Source organism: Psammomys obesus, unplaced genomic scaffold (assembly GCF_907164565.1).
Source record: "Psammomys obesus unplaced genomic scaffold, mPsaObe1.curated_primary_1811, whole genome shotgun sequence".
NCBI lineage: Eukaryota > Metazoa > Chordata > Mammalia > Rodentia > Muridae > Psammomys > Psammomys obesus.
Window position 1 is genome coordinate 1,339,616 of NW_026596088.1, and position 18,672 is coordinate 1,358,287.

General features: G+C 53.6%; 3 protein-coding genes across 3 annotated transcripts; all 3 read right to left on the reverse strand.

The window, feature by feature from the left end:
* Nucleotides 1-306: 306 nt before the first annotated feature.
* On the reverse strand, nt 307-3,697 carry Tbx6 (T-box transcription factor 6). Its single transcript, XM_055627577.1, has 8 exons — nt 3,580-3,697; nt 3,258-3,492; nt 2,073-2,340; nt 1,820-1,966; nt 1,673-1,743; nt 878-951; nt 614-797; nt 307-533 (listed from the first exon to the last, which is right to left on the reverse strand). Exons 1-8 carry the CDS (start codon nt 3,695-3,697, stop codon nt 320-322), a joined length of 1,311 nt encoding a protein of 436 aa, XP_055483552.1. The 3' UTR covers nt 307-319.
* A 1,008-nt stretch (nt 3,698-4,705) lies between these two features.
* On the reverse strand, nt 4,706-8,712 carry Ypel3 (yippee like 3). Its single transcript, XM_055627690.1, is given in 7 exon segments — nt 4,706-5,183; nt 6,591-6,699; nt 6,909-6,952; nt 7,055-7,237; nt 7,895-7,986; nt 7,989-8,198; nt 8,688-8,712. Coding segments are annotated over 7 exon segments (753 nt in total). The 3' UTR covers nt 4,706-5,093.
* Nucleotides 8,713-9,357: 645 nt separating this feature from the next.
* Gdpd3 (glycerophosphodiester phosphodiesterase domain containing 3) lies at nt 9,358-18,625 on the reverse strand. The gene is given in 11 exon segments (XM_055627691.1): nt 9,358-9,405; nt 9,407-9,532; nt 13,511-13,562; nt 13,682-13,741; nt 15,825-15,958; nt 16,645-16,734; nt 16,811-16,929; nt 17,048-17,093; nt 17,174-17,309; nt 17,532-17,574; nt 17,881-18,625. Coding segments are annotated over 11 exon segments (993 nt in total). The 5' UTR covers nt 18,020-18,625.
* Nucleotides 18,626-18,672: the final 47 nt, after the last annotated feature.

An 18,672-nucleotide genomic window follows, 5' to 3' on the forward strand; every position in this document is an offset into this window, starting at 1 on the left:
AGGCCCCCAGGAGGTGGGGGTACTGGGCTGAGGCCCCATTTGGCCAGGCAGAGTTTCCCTCCATTCGCACTGAGGTGAGAGCTGAGAAGGGGAAGCTGGCCCCAGCTGGACTCTGAGCCGCCTTGCCTGAGCTTTGAAGCCAGAGGGGGTGGAGTAAAGTCAAGGTGTGAACTAAGGGTTCGAAGAGAGGCTCAAGGCAGCCATTTGGTGGGGGTAGGAGGAGGCACCACTTGAATGAGGGTGCTACCAGGCTGGGGGAAGGGAGTTGGAGGTTTTCAAGGGAAGATGGCATAGGCTTTGGCTTGGCTTACGTCTATGCTCAGTACATTGGCTTGGATCCCATGTCCAGATAACCTCCAGGTCCTGGGTATGCTAGAGGGAAGGGACCCCCTTGAAGGAAGTGTGGGGCAAAGGATGGCACAGATGGAGCTGCCTGATAAGCAGAGCCCCCTGGTCCAGGCTGTAGCTCCAGGAATGCAGCTGAGTAGGGGGCTGGGCGCCCAGGGTCTGGTGCCTCCGGGAAGCTGGGGTTCCTGAAATCAGAGGGTTATCAGAACAGGAGAGGGCCACCCACCTCCTGGAGCACACAGCCTCCTGCTCCTGCCCACCTTACCTGGCTGGCAGGTGACTCGGGGCCCCGTGAAAAGCTGCAGGGTGCAGGAGGTAGGCCTCAGCACTAGGGCCACCACATGGAGGAACTGAGGCAGAAGCAGCTTCCTGGGGAGCTGGGGCCTGCTCTGGATCCGAGTCCCGAATGTCCCCACCCAGGGTTGAGTCACAGGGACCCCCTGGTGTATCTGAGTGGACAAAAGGCACAGGTTGGCTAGGAGAGGCTCTGCCTCAGGCTGGGCCCCATCACCATCAGGACAGCACTCACCCCCACTCCCACAGGCCTCTGTGGCCACTGGCTCTGGGCCTCGAAGTTTCCTCTTCACACGTGCATCTCGCTCCCTGGGGAATGGTGATGATGATGATGGTGATGATGATAATGATGATGGCACTAATAGTACTTACCAGGTGCCAGGCATTTCACCATTCCAGGCACCCTGCTGGGCAGGTGCTATATTATACCCATTTTACAGATACGGAACTGAAGGCCAGAGAAGCCACCCAAAAGCAGCAGAGCTGAGGTTTCACTCGGACTTGGAACTTGGTTCTTCCTTGGGTACTTAGAATCTGTGCACCTTCCCAACCGCACAGCCAGGCCCTCTGCCCCTTTTTACAGCCACCTCACAGGATTTCCGGAGTCTTTCTGGACCTGACTGATGGCCTCCCTCATGGCATGTCATAGCTCTACATTTGAGCTAGTGAACCAGTTACACTGGGACAGACTAGAAGCTCCCCTGAGGCCTAGATCAGCTCTCAGGGGCTGTCTTCTGGCTTGCACTCACTTCCCTGACTTGTCCCAACATTCTTCTGCCTTGCTGTAGACTCGGGGCCTTTGCACTTGTGCTTTGCCAGACACCCACAGAGCTCTGTCAAATGTCCTCAGGGGTGTCTTTTATCTGTCACCTCCCCCCCCCCCCCCGTCTTTCCTGTCTTTCCCACGTCCACTCAATTGTATGAGAACTAAGCAATCCTAAGTATTTGTTGAATCAAAAGTGGATAAATGTTTTTACTTACCACCATGTTCCCGGTACTAGTAAACATTGATTAAATGTATGATGCCCACCTCTTACAGTTTCTGCCATTTTCTCGGAAACCTTTGGCAAAGGGATTGGCTGCAATCTTCAGCTGTGTGATCTGAGGACACACATCCAGGTCAAAGCTCCTGTAGCGTGGGCAGGGGACTGCCCCTCCCTCAAGCAGGGTCACTCACCCTAGGGTTCTGGTAGGCTGTCACAGAGATGAATGTGGTCTCGGGAAATCGGAAGGAGGCCACGCCCCCCCAGTGTTGGCTGCAAAGCTGGGCGGCCCTCACCAGGTGGATGCGAGGCTGGTACTTGTGCATGGAGTGTAGGATCAGCTGGGAGGGAAGAAATGGGGTGATTCCCAGCCCCGGGCCCCAGCCTTCACCTTTCCACCCAGTACCACCCTAAAACTCTATCAAAGAGTCCCAGCCTGGGTCTCACATGGCCGTGGGGGTCCAGCGTGCTGTTGGTGAGCTTCACGCGGTGGAAGGATACGGGTTGCCGCATCCAGTGGGCACCTGTGGCAGGGGAGTCAGGGTGGATGTACACGCGGTCGGGCAGGCGGGGCTCGGCCTTGCCGCTAGGCTCCCAGTGCTGGCCCTGCCAGCGGTACCGAGCTCCGTCCACTGGAACCACATCCAGAAGAAACAAGTAGCGGGCCTCTGGGTCCAGGCCAGTGACTGACACTCGGCAGGCAGGGAACATGCGCCTGCGCAGGAGAAGGGGAGGAAGGGAGAGGCCTGGAGCTACCCACCACCAGGGGTGAGCCCAGCACCAGCAAAGGGACTAGCAATAGGCACCTCACCGGTTGTAACGGCAAGGGAGGTGTAATTAGATTCTCAAGTGCAGAATGTAAGAGCTGGAAGGCTGATTCCGTTTTACAGACAGAGAAATGGAACAGACATGTTAGGAGATCCGACAGGCCAGAACAAGTTAATCTCCTCCCCACTTGCCCCTTCACTCTCTCCATTCTAGTTACAACACGGTACAATCCTGTCTTAGAGCCCTGGCCACTTCCTGGCCAAGCTCCTGCCCCTATTCCCTGTAACATTTGCAGAAACAATGGTGACTACTTCCTGAAGCCTTAGGGACATCTTGGTCCCCACCTTGGTGCAGCACTGACCTCTGCGAATACTAATTTTATTCAGAAATAAGAGGTGCCGGGCCCTGGGGATGGGATTTATCTAGGGTTCAGGCACTAGAAACCTTGCCAGAGCTCACACACTGACCCTTAACTTTCCTCCAGGTGAGCTGGGACTTAGCCACATACTGACCCTGATCCTGGGCAGATTTTCCCAACACTGATCACTGGCTGGTCCTTGATGCTTCTCATAGGCTGTCTGTTTCTGAGTTAGGCCACATGCCAACCTACAACCCAGCCAGACTTCCCTGCCCCAAGTCCAGACTGACCTCTCTGACCCTTAATAGCATGGCTCCTAAAACCAGCCACAAACTCCCCAGACTGATCCTTGAACCTCACCACAGTAAAACTCCTCCTGTTCGTCTAGTGTCACAGAGAGTGTCAGATTCTGCTCTCTGGGTTGTCCCAGCCCTGGAGAAGCCCCTAAAGCTAGCTCTGTCCCCGGGAACTCTATCTTTTCCGAAGCTGACCTGGCCACCCCTCACCTGCCAGCCTTGGTGATGATCATCTCTGTCCCCACAGCGCTGAACTCTTTCCACAGTTCCTGGTTCTCCAGGCTCAGGCTGACCCCAGGAAGCGAGTGAAGGGCCTCTGAAGGTGGCTGTGCTGTCTCAGGGCCCAGAGCAGACGGCAGAAGGGGCAGAGGAGGGGGCGCAGCCAGAGAGTGGGGGGCTGCCTCAAGCCCAGAGAAGAAGCAATCCAGTTTAGAGGTCTCCAAATCTGGAGATGCGGGAAGAATGAGGATGCGGGGAGGGTCACATATTCCCAGTCTCCTGCCCCCTACCCAAAGCCAATCCAACCGCTCACCAGGGTAGCGGTAGCCCTCTGCCAGGGCAGGTGGGAAAGTAGAGTCGGCCCCAGGCTGGGGGTGTCCCAGACGGTAGCCTGTACCCAGGGAGGGGTACAACTCTCGTGGATGGTACATGTTGTAGTCTCTTCTGGCCTTGTGTCCCGTTGCTGGAGTCCGGGGTCTAAGAGATGCCCCCTTTATAGCTCACAGCACAGCCCCTTCCAAACTAGAGATCACAGCCCCTCCCCTCCTTGGGGCCCTGGAGGTGGGTTGAAATGGAGACCCCTGGGGCCTCGAAGGGGTCCAAGAGGAGGCCGGATACCTGTGTACCCTCCCCTCTCCCTCGCGGCTTCACTAGTCCCGACCCCCTGCCCCCTCATTACATAATTAACTCCTCGGCCTGATTGATCCCTAGGGCTAGGACAGGGACGCAGTTTGGCGCTTCCGGCCAGCTGGTCTCCGTTCCCACGGTGGGGGCAGACCGGCTGGGGGGCAGGGGTGGGATCTGGATCCCGGTACCGAGTCTAGCTAGGATCCCTGGTTAGACCCTAGACTTTCTGGAAGGTGGCCCCTCCCTTTTCTTCATTTGGAAGACTAGCCTTGAGAAGTGAACTGGAGTACAAGTGCAGGGTTGGTGTCTGAGCTCATTCGCCAGACACTGGGCACCTTCAAGAGACCACAGCAGAGGACAAAAGTCTAGAGTCCTCCTTGGTTTATAGTCGGAAAAGCCTCCGCCAAGTCTCAAAAGTTGAGGGGCGTGCACAGCTACAGTTTGTGTGGTATCCTGTGCAAGGCGCAAGCTCTCACTCAGGGAACACTTCAACTACACTTCCCAGCAGGCATTGCGCCAGTCGCACGCAAAGGCCACACACAGGCTGAGCTGGGGATGCTGGGAATTGTAGTTCAGACAGGGACAGCAAAGCGAGGAAAGTGGTGGCCTTCCCTGAAGCTTGCGCCCTGGGCACTAACGCCAAGAGGTCGTACACTGGCAAGAGGTCGTACACTGGCAAGAGGTCACGGGCTGGCCCAGTTTGGTTTGTTCCTGCCCAATTCCCCCTGCTGAGGGTCAATGGAACCTGTCTATAGAGAAACAGCTTGGATTCCAGGTCCCCCTTTTGCATTCCACGTGAGCCAGGGGCTGTCTCCATTCCATTGTTTTATTATTTACAAACGCTACAGAATGAGAACAGACACGCGGCGGGTAAGAGGGATCCAGTGGGAGAGGTTCACAGAAAGATAGTGCACCGGGGTCAGGAGAGCAGCACACAGGCCATATCTATGGAACAGGCAGGACAGGAAGGGGTTAAAAAATGAGATCCAAGCCAGCCAGATCGCAGGGAGGTGCGGGGGGTAGAATCCCCCTCCTGGTCTCCCCCCAAGGTCACAGTGCATGCAATAAAATATATGTACAGGAGCTGGATCCTTCCCCTGTGGGAGCCCTGAGGGTCCAGAGCTCCCTTCAGGAGGAGCGAAACCAGTGGCTCCCCCTGGCGGCCAGGCCAGGCTGAAGCCACATGCGTCAGGAGCTAGGTCAGTCCCAGCCGTTGTCTTTGATCATGTGGTTGAGTTCAATGATGTACTTCCCCTCTTTGTATTTCTGGCTGCTCTCAAAGGCTTGCTCCTGAAAGGAGAGAAAGGGCTGCCATTCGCGGACAAGACTTTTATGACTAGGTAAAGGGATTGGGAAACGGATATGGTTGGTTTTGTTTTATATATGAAAAAACCATGGCCCAGAGAAGAAGCCCAGTTACCAGGCCACAAACACACAACTGGCAGAGCTATTTCTCACGGGGAGTAGGGAGAACTCTGAATTGTGGGTAGTTCTGAACCTTAATGACAGCTCCAGCAGGGAGGAGGATGTGGAAGTTTCTAGAAGATTTCATAGTCTAGGGATTGCAAACTGGTGGCCTAGGGGCCATTTCAGCCTACAGGTTTAGAGAGCAGAGAGCTTAATATAAATAACTTTAGGGGTTGGGGAAGTTTGGCATGTGGGAGGGCCTGTTTCGATACAAGCACCACATTAAAAAAAACAACACACACAATAAAACTTCCACACTAAACTATAGATATGCGCGTTCTCTCCACCTTGCCCCAGCCTGCTCTCCCTGCCTCAAAACTATGCCACCCATTTACAAATCTACAGTAATTGCTTGGCTTTCTAGACGCTTGAGGGTTTTTGTTGCCCTGGGTGTCCCGGAACTCACTACACACACCAGGCTGGCCTAGAATTCAGAGATTGCTTGCCCCTGCCTCCTCAGTGTAGAGATTAAAAGCATGCACCACAGACTGCTGACACAAGGCTTTGTTTTGTTTTGGTTTTTTGAGACAGGGTTTCTCTGTGTAGCCTTGGCTGTCCTGGACTTGCTTTCTAGACCAGGCCTGCCTTGAACTGACAGCAATCCACCTGCCTCTGCTTCCATAGTGCTGGGATTAAAGGTGTGCACCACCCAGCAACACCTGAGTTCTTAACCTCTGGTCTAGGCCCATTTTTAGGAGTTTCAGAGGGGCCAAGCAACCTGGCCAGAAGCGCCCAGCAAATCTGTGGCAGGGCCAGATAGTGGCTTCGAGCTCCAGTGCCAGATAAGGAAATGAGACTTGAGGTTGTGAAGTCAGACGCTAAACCATTAGCAACTGGAGCTGTGGGAAGGAGATCTGTGGACCTAACTTCCACATTGCTGCAGGGTCTTAGTTGTGTAGCCTTGGACAAACGTCCTAACACCTTCAGACCTCCACGTAACAGATTCTGCCACCAGAACCACTGCAATGACTGAAAGAGAGGCTATATGCATTAACACATTAACAGTGTGTTAATGTGCACGGCATATTAGCCCTCAATAAATGGCGACTCTACTTGCTCCTCATCTCTAGTGTAGGCCCTGCAGAATGCAAGGGACAAACAGCAGTCACTGGGGAAAACCTGTTTTGTCTGTGCTGGGCCAGTTGAACTCTGAAAGGTGTATGCTTTCAAGGAAGAAGGGATGTGAGGCTAGGTCAAAGGCCAGCCTGGGGTCAGAGATCACAAACTCACATATTTCCAGCCCAAAGTGGTCTTGCAGTTCTCACAGTGGATGTCCGCGACAGCATGAAGGCCTGTCAGCAGCACCCGCTCTTCTGCTGGCCCGCAGCCCACGTTCACCCTGTGGGGACAAAGTGTAGTCCCAGGGAGGGTCTCAGCAGCCCAGAGCCCCCTCTAGCTAGTATGTTCCGTGTCTGTTCTTAGCCTCTTAAGAGAGGCCCGATCATGGCTTCCTGTCTGAAACAGGGACTCTGGGAATATTGGCACGATGCCAGGGGTCACAGGTCATAACAGAGGTCAGGAAAAGAAAGGAAGGAGATGAATACTCACACAGAGTTGAAGAGGTAGGCACGCCCCTGACTGCCCTGGAAGGACTGGAAGGTAGAGTGGGGAGAGGAGAGGAGGGGGTTAGGGCTATTGGTGGGGAGTTGCCAGGCAGCCCACTGCCGCCCTAGACTCAAATGTAGCCTGCTTACCTTGGAGATGAGGTCGTCGTGATTGGCCAGGTGGGCACGGCAGTGGGCACAGCTATACCTCCGGTGACAATCATCCAAGTAGGCCTGAAACGTCTTGGGCTTTGAAATCCGCACCATGGCGGGGGCCAAGGGCAGTGGCCCCACGCGGGGAGCGGCCCACGGGGAGCAGAGGGAGCCCAGTGCCTGCCAGGGAGGAGAGGTGCACCGTCAGGACCGAGGCCACGCGTATGTGGGCAAGCCCAGAACTACAGGGACTCTGTCACACTTGGCTGCTCTCTCCTTTCCCTAGAGCCAGCAGTCTCACCAGGGACCAGAGTCATCTCAATTTTGACTCACTGAGGAGGCCTCAGGTTGCATCAGCAGGTAAACTGAGGCTAGGTGAGTCACCCACCTGCTTCTGGCCTCACCCCTGCTGAGCTGGCATCTGAAACGGGAAGAAGGGGCTTCAGGGTGGATGGGCTGCCAGTTTTTAGTTTCCAGGGGGCTTAGGGGGAGTGTGTAAGAAACTGATCTGTCCTTGGGACTCTACCTGGACTAGGGATAGGGCAAATGTGGAGTATATATGGAGTTGGCTTGGGCGAAGGGTCTCTCACCTGGAGGAGGGCAGGAAGCCTCCCCAAAGGAGGAGGGTCCCCTAGGAAGAGGAGGGACTTTCTGGTGGAGGCGCCGAGCCTCATCTCCGCCGAGGGGATCTTACCTGCCATCGCCAGACCTTACCTGAGACCCCGGGGCTCACCTGGGGCGAGGGGATGGGGGCGCGCGCGCGGGGGGGAAGGGGCAGTCCTCGCTTGCGGGGCGGGGGCGCAGGGCGACGCGCAGAGACGTCAGTCCAGGCCTCACCTCGCCTGGGCGCGCGGAGGGCCCGGTCCGCGGGGTGGCCTGGCCTGGGAGTGGGGGGCGCTCCTGATGGGCGCCGTCCCCCCCGGCCCGGTTCGCAGCCGCCTCGACTTGTTTACACCGAGACCAGCTGCTGCCGCGGCTGCGGCGGGAGGGGGAGGGGGCCGGCCTCCTGTCCCGGCGGCCGCCCTGGCCAATCGGAGCGCCGCATGCAAATGAGGGGGCGCGTCATCCGGCGGCCGGCGCAGGCAGGGCTGCCCCTCCCCCTGCGCCCGGCTCCCGCTAGCTCGCTGGCCCGGAAATGCGGCTGCAACCCAGGCGGTGGCCCGGCCCGATCGTCCCTTTAGCTACCCCTGGTGATCGGAGAGGCTCAGCGTGGGGGCAGAGGCAGGGCGGTGTCTGTACGCACACCCCTGAGAAACAGCAATAATGGTCTTCGTTTATCCACCCACCACCGTGGTGTGTAATCCCTGCCACAACCCTGTAGTTTCTCCATTTGACCGGGTTCTCCAGAGATTATCCAGATGGTAAGAGTCGGAGTTGGAATTCTCACTTTAACCAAGCTCGTGAAACAACAAAGTCCTAGAAGGGAAGGGCTAGAGATGCCCTTTTGCTATTAGACGCCCAGCAACCAACGCTTCAGAAGCCAATCTCTGCTGCTGGGCATCATCCGCCTCGGGCATCCTCTGGTTCGCCCCGCCTCCAGGCTACTGTAGGCCTGACCCTAATGGAAATGTCTGTTTCGACGTGTGTCTGCCATACAGAAGACTCGCGTTCGCTTGCAGAGTCTCAGTACCCAGCAGGCCTGAAAAGTACCGCATGGGTATAATCACTAAATGAATTAGGTTCCGTTGTTGGAGATCAGAAAGTGGGCAGTTGGCACGGTGGGGGAGCCCGTGAGCTCACTCATGCCTGCCTGCTGCACGAGTGGGGAAGAAGACCAACAGCAACAACCTGCGGGAAGCCAAGGGCCTTGGTGTAGGCCTGGGTCTCGTAATGGTTTCGGGAAAACCACTCTTCTCTGCATCTCTAGGGTCTGGGAGCGGACAGGTTAGTGTGCTTCAGAGTGGAGGCCGAGCTGGCAGCTGGGTGTGGTGCTGGGTCTTGAATGTGATGGATCAAGTGGGCCAGCGTTAGGCCCCCAGGCTATTTTTGTGGGGGAGGGTCTCACTTGGTAGCCATGGCTTGTAACTCACAGAAATCCACCTGCCTCTGCCTTCCAAGTGCTGAGGCTAAGGATGTTCGGTCACTGGTGACCCGGCTCACACCAGGCTTTCTCGATCTCCCCTAAGATGATATGAGGATGCAATCTGTATTAAACTCAGAGCTGCATTCATGGTATGCAAGCATTCTGCCACTGAGTTACCTCTCCAGCCCCTAAAATGCCATCTTTATAGTCTTCAGGACTGACCCTCCCAACACCTTGCTCTGTGAACTATGTTACTGACAGGAAAATATTTATTTATTTAATTTTTAAGAGAAAGACAGGTCTGGGCCTCAGTGTGAGGAGGCTGGGGCTTTTAGTTCCTGCTTGTCCAGGTAGTGTCTCAGGGCTGTGGGGTAATCGGTCATGACACCATTGGCTCCCAAGCTGAAGGCCTCTTCAAAATAGGATTCTTCGTTAAGGCACCAAAATAGCACCTGAGCAGGGAAGAATGAGAAAGTTAGTTTCCAGACATCTACCCAGAGCTTCCCTTTACCTCCAGGATGGAGGCGGCCCCGCTTCTGCACAGCCCTTCCAGCAATGATGTCCTGGAGCTGATGGTTATCTTTCTGGGGTTTTCAAACTGTATGATCTCAGAGCCAAGTGTCAGAGTGCGTATCTATAGGCCCTACACTTGGGAGGCTGAGGCAAGAGGGAGGAAAAGTCTGATGCCACCTGGGCCAGACAGAGTAGTGACCAGCTAGGGTTACAGGGCAAGACCCCGAGTCAAAAGCGTGGTGGCACAAGCCTGTAATCCCAGCAGAGGCAGGCAGATCTCTGTGAGTTCGAGGGCAGCCTGGTCTGGAGAGTAAATTTCAGGCCAACCAGGGGTGTGCAATGAAACTTTGTCTCAAACAAGAAAAGCTATTAAATAACAACAGTGGTGAACTGGCAGTGAGTTGGAGCTTCTTTGTTTTCACAGCACTGAGAGGCAAGACGCAGAAGGGAAAGAAATTGGAGGACACCATCTGGTACACAGGGAGGTCAAGGGCCAGCCTGGGCTATGGAAGACTGGTCACAAACAAACAGCCTGACAGCTGGGGATATTACCCTGGCCTGGTATGTGACAAGCCCAGGGTTCGATCCCCAGTACTACAGAGCAAACCCAACCCAGGGCCAGGGAAATGACTCAGCAGGGGAGGGCACCTGAGCGTGACTCTCAGGATCCACATGGCGGAAGGAGAGAAATGGTCCCTGCTATGTCCTCTGTGACCTTTACACGCACACTGTGGGATGCGGCCCACCCTGTGCACACACACAGACACAAATAAGTGTAAAATTCTTTAAGAACTAAAAAGCCCATCACTATTTTACAATCTCATGGTCTCTTCCTTGTCAGGGTCTCCTGGAGTCAAGTTGGCCTCAAACTCTATGTAGCCGGCTTCTGTCCTTCCATTTCCATCTCCCAGGAGCTCAGGTCACAGGCATAGACCACTATACTTTTGTTTGTTTTGTGTTTTCCTTTTACTGTTCTTTTTATAATTTTTATTTGTATTTATTTTTTTTTAAAAATTTAAAGATTTTTATTTATCTGTTTGTCTCACAGGTATGAATGTTTTGTCTACACGTAAGTCTGTGTGCCACATCTTGCCTGGTACCAAGAGAGGTCAGAAGAGGGCATCTGATCCCCTGGAATTGGAGTTAGAAATGACTGTAAGCCAGTGGGTGCTGGAACCAAACCTGGGTCCTCTGGAAGAGCCTGTGCTCTCAACTGAGGAGCCGTGACCTCATTTCTTTTTTCAGTGCTGGAGGCTTTATGGCTTCTGGGCAAGCGCTCTACCAACGGAGCGACTGGCTTTTCGTTTTTAAAATTTGGTTATATTTATTTATGTGGGGGTGGGTATACATACCCCAAGTATGTGGGTCAGAGGACAACACTTAGGAGTTGTGGATTGAACTCAGGTCACCAGAAAGCCTTTAAGCCACTGAATCATTTTACTGCCGTTTCTATTTTTTATATATTTAATTTCTGTTTATTAAATATAGTATATTATAAAACTTAAGTTTTTATTTTACTCATAATTTGTTTAACAAAAACCTATCAACTCTAGCAACACTGAAGATATATCTATTTACTGCCCTTTCTGTTTATCGCTGTTTTGCTTTGTTGAGGCAGGGGGAGTTATTTGGCCCAAACTGGTCTACAACGCACCATCTTCCTGCCTCAGTTTCCCAAGTGTTTTGTGCCTGGGCTCCTGCATCTGGCTGACATGGCTTTTATTTTTTTTAAAGATTTATTTATTTATTAGGTATACAATATTGTGTCTGCATGTACACCTGCATATCAGAAGAGGGCACCAGATCTCATTATAGATGGTTGTGAGCCACCACGTGGTTGCTGGGAACTGAACTCAGGACCTCTGGAAGAGCAGCCAGTGCTCTTAACCTCTGAGCCATCTCTCCAGCTCACCTGACATGGCATTTTTATTCCAGGAAAGTCACTGGATCTCTGGGTGTCTTAACAAATGAGGGTCCCATCTCTAAACACATGGAGGTCAGAGGTATGAGAGGGTTGGTAAGGAAAAAAAAAACAAAAAACAAAAAAAACCCTCTCTGTCCTGCCTGTCTGTGACACCAGACACAGGCAGCAGACAAAGCCTCTCTCTCAGCTAACCCTTCCATCTCTCCCCACTGGTGTCACCCAAGCTTGATTCCTGTCCATGGCAGTATCAGGCTCTTACTGACACTCTCCATCTGTCCCATCACAGAGTCTACGTGTTATAGACCAAGTGAACTTACCTGGATCAGGTTTCCTGAGGCAGACCTTTAAAAGCTTCCCTCCCTGGGTGCTGAAGGTTCCGATCCTGTCAGACATTCGGCCATTGGGCCTAACTGACCTCCACTGCCCTTAGCCTACAGAACCCAACCAGTTCCTCTTAAGCCCAGCCTCTCGCTCCTCCAAGCTTTTAGCCCTGTAGATGCCTGTCTGGGAAGTTCTTCCTCTCCCCAAGAGTCATCTTCTTCCCACCGTTCTTCTGACTAATCCCACCTTCCTCTGTTCATGGACCTCAGTACTGGCTCCTGTCCTTCACACGTGGGGGTAACAGGTCCCTACGCTTCTTTCCCCCGCGTTTGACAGAAAGCTCTCATCCCTGGTAAATGTCTGGAGCCATCTCAGTGAGGTCTGGGGCTGAGAGACTGCTCAGCAGTTAAAAGCCCTGGCTGCTTTTCCGGAAGACCCAGGTTCAAATTCCAGCACCCACATGGCAGCTTACAACTACTTGTCTGTTACTCCAAGATCTGGCACTCTCATACAGACATGCACACAGACAAAACACCAATGCACATAAAATAAAAATAATAAATTATCTTTTTAAAATGTTCAAAAAAAAAAAAAAAAAGTCCTAGGTCCAAAGCCAGGTATGGTGGTTTATGCCTGCAATTCCACCATTAGGGGGGCAGGGACAGGAGGACTGCCATAAGTTTGAGGCCAGCCTGGCCTACATAAAAACAGAACATAACTAAACAAAACAAAAAATCAGGGGCTAGAGAGATGGCTCAGTGGTTAAGAGCACTGGTTGCTCTCCCGGAGGATGCTGTTTCAGTTCCGAGCACCGACGTGGTGGCTCACAGCCACCTGTAACGACATTTCCAGGGGATCTGATGCCCTCTCCTAGCTTCTTTGAATACCAAGCACACATGTGGGTCACAGACATACATGCATTCAAAACTCCTGTACACTTAAAATTAGACAAGAGCAGCTGGGCGTGGTGGCTCTCGCCTGTAGTCCCAGCACTCGAGGAGGCAGAGGCAGGAGGATCTCTGTGAGCTCTAGGCCAGCCTGGTCTACAGAGCTAGCTCCAGGACAGCCAAGGCTGTACAAACAAAACAAAACAAAAAAAGGGTGCTGCTGAAATGGCTCAGCAGTTAAGAGCACTCGCTGCTCTTCCAGAGGACCTGGGTTTGATCCCAGCATCTACACAGCAGCTCAAAACTACCTGTAACTCCAGCTTCAAGAGATCTGAAACCATCTTCTGGCCTCAGCACCCGGCCAGAGACAATATTATTGTCAAAACACTTATTACAAAACACTTATTTTTTGTAAATAAATACAAAACACTTATTACACATTAAAAAAGGATAAAACGAAACTCACCAAGACACACACAAAAATGCCTTCACTATTTCCATAGCCCACCATCAAGGCAGGGCAATCGGGTGGGCTGGGCCTGGCTTCCTAGCATGCTCCTAGCAGGCCACAAGTCATGATCAGTGGCTAATGCTTATCAGTCCCTGACTAAGTGCCAGGCACACATTCAAAAGAGCTACAGATGCCTTTCCCTGCTGTTTGCAAGCAAAGAAACTGACATCCAGGGGTAAGATCCTGCCCAAACGATCGGCTGCATAGCACAGAATGACGGAAACTCTGCTAACAGGGAACCAGCTCCTTGCTGGGGCGCTGGTAGTGTCCTCACCTGCACCCCTCGGTCCTGCAAGTGTCGGATCAGACTTTTCCTCATGATGACCCTGGGGAGTAAAGATGGGGATGGCAAAGGTGATGAATACGGGGATGAGAGGAGACAAAGGTCAAGGGCACATGGCAGGCCCGTGTGTGGACCCTCCACCCAGCCGCCTTGCCCACTCACCACTTTGTAACCAGAGCTGACAGTTTGTTGAGGCATCCACAGGAAAACGGAAAGTATGTCCTGTGGAGAGAAGGGGCGGGGTCAGCTCCTTGGTATCTTTCTGTGTGTGTGTCTCACAGGGGTGGGGTAGTAATGACTCCTTGGCCAATATAACCTTGGCCTAGCCTGAAGAAACTCTTGTTGGCCTGGACCAGCTTGATTCCAGAAGCAGACATCACAAAGGTCCTCCTGGTTGAGCCTGGGTGTGTTTTGTTATTTATCTGCTTTTCTAGACAGGGTTTCTCTGTGTAGCCTTGGCTGTTCTGAAACTCACTCTGTAGACCAGGCTGGCCTCAGATCAGAGATCCTCCTGCCTCTGCCTCCTGGGGTGCTGGGATTACAGGCGTCTGCCACCTGCACCAGGCTCCAAGGGTGGGATTTTAAGAATAGCCCAGGCTGGTCCAGAACTTGCAACCCTCGGGCCTTGGCCTTTCATGAATGCTGGGATTACAGATGTGTGCCTAAATTTGGGCCAGCCTCTTCAGATGAGGTAATGCTCAGAACTTCTCCCTCTCCAGGGTTGACTTGTAGAGCTGTGTCCCCGGTCGGGCACTCAAGTTTGCCCAGCTGTGGAACCTTGGCAAATTTTCATCTCCGAAACTATTGGGGAGAGGATCATGACGCTGCCGTTTGGGAGGGGAAATGTAAGGTAACAGCCTTTAACCCTGTTACTGCAGACACAAAGCTTTGGGGTGGGGCTGTGGGGCTGGCTAGCTCTCCTGAGAACCGAGTCTTTGGGGACAGTACAGTCCTGGGGAAGTTGTTAGAGAGGCAACAGAGGAGGAGGCAGGCTCAAGCTAAGGAAGTATCTAGTTCCTAATACGTCCTCCTGAAGTTCCTTTGTCAACAGGGCTACTGTGGGGTGGGCTAACTCACCTTCTGAGCACAAGGAAAGACTGGTAGCTGACCCAAGCACATCAGGTTTCTTTACTAGACTGACCTACCCAAATCACTATGTCCTACTACAAATGCATTGACCGGTTTTAAGTGAATTTCTTCTAAAACTGCATAGTGCTATATACTAGCCTGCCAGCTCAGGCAGGTCACAAATACCTTAGGTGTTCATGAATGCCAGGCAAGAACCACAGTGGTGCGGGCCTATGATCCCAGCACTGGGAAGGATTGAGAGTTTGAAGCCAACCTGAGCTACACAGTGATTCTGTCTCACAAAAACACCATCGGGCCCTCTAGATGGCCTAAAGCACTGTGGTTCTCAGCACCCCGAGCCCTCTTACACAGTTCCTCATGCTGTAGTGACCACCAGCCATCAAATTATTTCCATCGCTATTTTGCTCGTGCTTTTTGCAAAGTAAATATCTGTGTTTTCCGATGGTCTGAGACAACCCCTATGAAAGGGTTGTTCAACCCCTGAAGGGGGCCTTGACCCATAGGCTGAGAAACAGTGGCTTTAGTGGCTAAAGGCCCTTGCCATGAAAGCCTCATCCCTGGAAGCTACGTAAAGGCAGAGAAAATGTTGTCCCTGACCTCCGCATACACGCTAGAGCATGCGCACACCTGTAACAAATTAAAAACAAAATATGGTTCTGCTGGCGGAGTGTCCCCAGCATAACCCAAAGCCCTGGTCCAGTCTCTAGCACTGAATAAAACCAGGTGTGGTAGTGTATGCCTGTGACCGCAGCACCAGAGCGTGGAGGCCGGAGGATTAAAAATCCAGTGTCTTCCCCAGCCACTTAGTTCCAGGCCAGCTTAACATACCGTGAGATTGTATCTCAGTAAAACAAAATCAAGAACAAAAAGGAATCGCTAGCCTCTTTAAAGGGCCTTGGGCTTGGAGGGATGGCTCAGTGGCTAAGAACTTGCTGGTCTTTCTGAGGCTGGGTGGTTCACAGCCACCTGTAACTCCAGTTCTTGGGAATCTGACACCCTCTTCTGGTCTCGACAGGTAACTGCACACACGTGACAGGCACCTAGGCACCTGCACACACACACACATACACACACACACAAAGTAAAAATGAAATATTTAAAGAACCTTGGGGACTCTGAGGAAATTAGGGAACTGGGGATCCCGGTCATCCCCACACAGATCCTAGACAGCATGGCCCGAGCAGGGCGTTTTTAAGTCCCACCTCACCATGGGTACCTGTTGATGATGGTGGGCAGGAAGCAGAAGAAAAACCTCTCAGGGATTGAAACAAAAGGCAGCAGCCCCAGGTAGTACAGCAGCAGTATCCGGATCGATCGCCATATTGTGAAGGACATTGGCATCTCAGGGTTCTGGGCGGCAAGGGGAGAGGTGAGGAGGCAGACCCGTCTGTCTGCACCCGAGACAGCGGAGAGTCTGTGGGGGCTGAGGGGATCAGGGCTGGACTTCAGAGTCACACCTTGAACTGTGTAGTGGTTGATTCTGTCAACTTGACGGGATCAAGCAGCACCCAGGGGTTTGCTGAAACGCCCCTGTGGGCATGCCTGAGGACGTTTCCACAGAGTTAGCTAAGGGAAGAAGACCCCCACTGCGGGCAGCACCAGCTCCGTAGGGTGAGAAGGAAGCAGCAGGCTGGCACCCGCTTCCAGGCTGGTGTGTGGTGTTAGTTACCTCTCAGGCCAGAACAATGGGGAAGAAGGGAGAAGGCATTGTCTCTCTGCTCCTAAGCTGTTATTAATGAGCAGCCCTGCTTCACACGCCCTCTTGACCCCTAGCCATGGGGCCAAAGTGATACGGGTTAAAAGTCATTGCCTGAAGTTCTGTCACGGTAACAACTGACCGACACAGGTTTGGAGGTTTCCTAGAGCCGGCCCCATGACAACACATGCACACAGTCACACTGTTTTTCCAAATCCTGCTCTTCGGGATGGTAGTTCCCCAAGGCTAGTTCCTGGGGCTCCTCTGGGCCCCCTTAATCATAGGCTCCATGGCTGGCTGTCATGGCTTCTAGCCTGATAGCAGAGAGGGAGGGACTCACAGCAGCCTTGCACCTCTTCATGACTGAGTTCTTCTCTGAAGCCCAAATGGTAATCTCACTTCGGTCAAAGCGCCTCGCCAGGTTGGTTACCTAGGATGAAGGTCAGGGGAGTAAGGGAAGCCAGGCCTTCTTGGGCCTGCCCTCACCTGCCACGCCACAGCACTACCTTATGAATGAGCTCCTCATTTTTTTCTTTGATCTCCACGATCATGGGCGTCCTTGGAAATTTCTGGAATACGTCCTCCAAGCGAATCATGTGCCGATCTGACCCGTGAGCAAAATGGCCTGGGCATGGGGTCACAGAAACTGGGGTCAGGGTAGGATAAGTGGATTCGTGGGAGGAGTTTAGGGGAGCACATGCGAAGGTGGCTGGGCCGTGCCCGACTGGCTCTACCCATCCTACCCGGTGAGAAGTAAATCTCCAGTTCTTCCTTGTAGAGGGGCAGTTCCTGTGGACGGCAGAGGAGCGTCATCAGGGCGCATGTGCGCCAGAACAGCAACTCGCAGCGTGAGGGGCTGCAAAGCTCACCTCAAAGACCAGGGTGTTCACATCCTTATTTAGGCCTGACTGGCGGGACAGGTTCTTGTCGTGTGACACCACCACCACACCGTCCCGTGTGAGCTGGCAGTCAAATTCCAAGAGATCTGCTCGCTGGGCCATGGAACTAAGGGAGCAAAGGTTGGTGGGGGAAGGGGGCGAGGGAAGGGTCAGGGTGTGGAGTGGAGGGGAGATGTTGGGACGGAATTCATGGTAGGACGTGTGAGCCCATCTGTACGATTCCAGGGGCTTCCAGACACCCAGATTAGGGAGTGAGTAACTAGCAGCCCTGACTGCCCATGCAGAGCACAAATCACCTTGCGTGTAACGAGCTGGGGAATGGACTCACTTCTCTATCGCCTCCATGGTGTTCTCCAGCCGCTCGCCAGACCCTGTGTAAAGGATTTGGGTGGGTTCCCCGGGACCTGGGCTGACCTTCCTGCCTACCTTTCTCCCACTTGCTTTAGGCTTCCTCTCTTCCGGTCAGCCAAGTTGAAAAGGCCTCTCCTTCACCACCCCATGCCCTCCAGCCACCCCCAGCCCCCCCAACCCTCCCCCGCCCCTTACCTTTGCCTCTATTTAACATTCACTCATACCTTGCGTCTTCACTGTTCGTTGCCCACCGTGACACCTGTCTCGTTAGGCTCACTCCACCCCAAATGGCTACCAACCCTCCTCGCCTCCTTGACTCGGCTTACCTCCGCGATGAGCAGCCAGGCGGATAGGGAAGGCTGGAGCCCTGGGTGTGTGCAGCAGATGAGGTCGGCGCAGGAAGAACATAGACAGCAGGACATAGCTGCCCAGGGTGGGCAGAGCCAAGTACAGGAGGGGGATCATAGCCTCGCTCCCACAGCAGGCTTCTGCCGAGAGCACAGCCTCCTGAGAGCACAGCCTCCCAAGTCCCCGAAGGGCTTTGCTGCCTGGGGCTTGAGCCTGCCTGCTGAGTCGATGTAGGCTGGCTCCTTGCTGGGCAGTGCCACGCCCCGGGACCTGCTGAGCCTGCTCAGTGCTCGGTGCTGCTGGAACGTGGCCAGACTGCAGTATGGCCCAGAGCTGGGGCAGGCACAGGAACTAAGGCAGGCAGCCCTGGGCTTCGTGTCCACAGACCTCTCATAGATCCCAACAGACCCCCTTCTGTACTGGAGCATGGTGAGGGGTTAACCAGCCCCTCCCCCATCTTTTAGCTTCCCTGCCTCCCTTGGGTGCTTGTGACCAGGATCTGGAAGTTACCACCTTTGCCACTTCCCGGGAGTTTGGGGGTGTGTAGGGTGCCCTGAGTCACCCCAAATCACTCCAGCCAGTTTAACAGGAAGCTGTTGGGGAAGACACTGACTAAAAGTAAACTGACCCCTTCCCAGGAGACAGGCCTCCTTAGAACCCATCCTCATCCCTGGCCAGCTGGAGCCAAAGGCCACCAGGAGCATGTAAAGCCATCAGATGGAAGCAGGGACCGATCACCAGAGCAGCAGGAGGGGTCGAGACGGCGCACA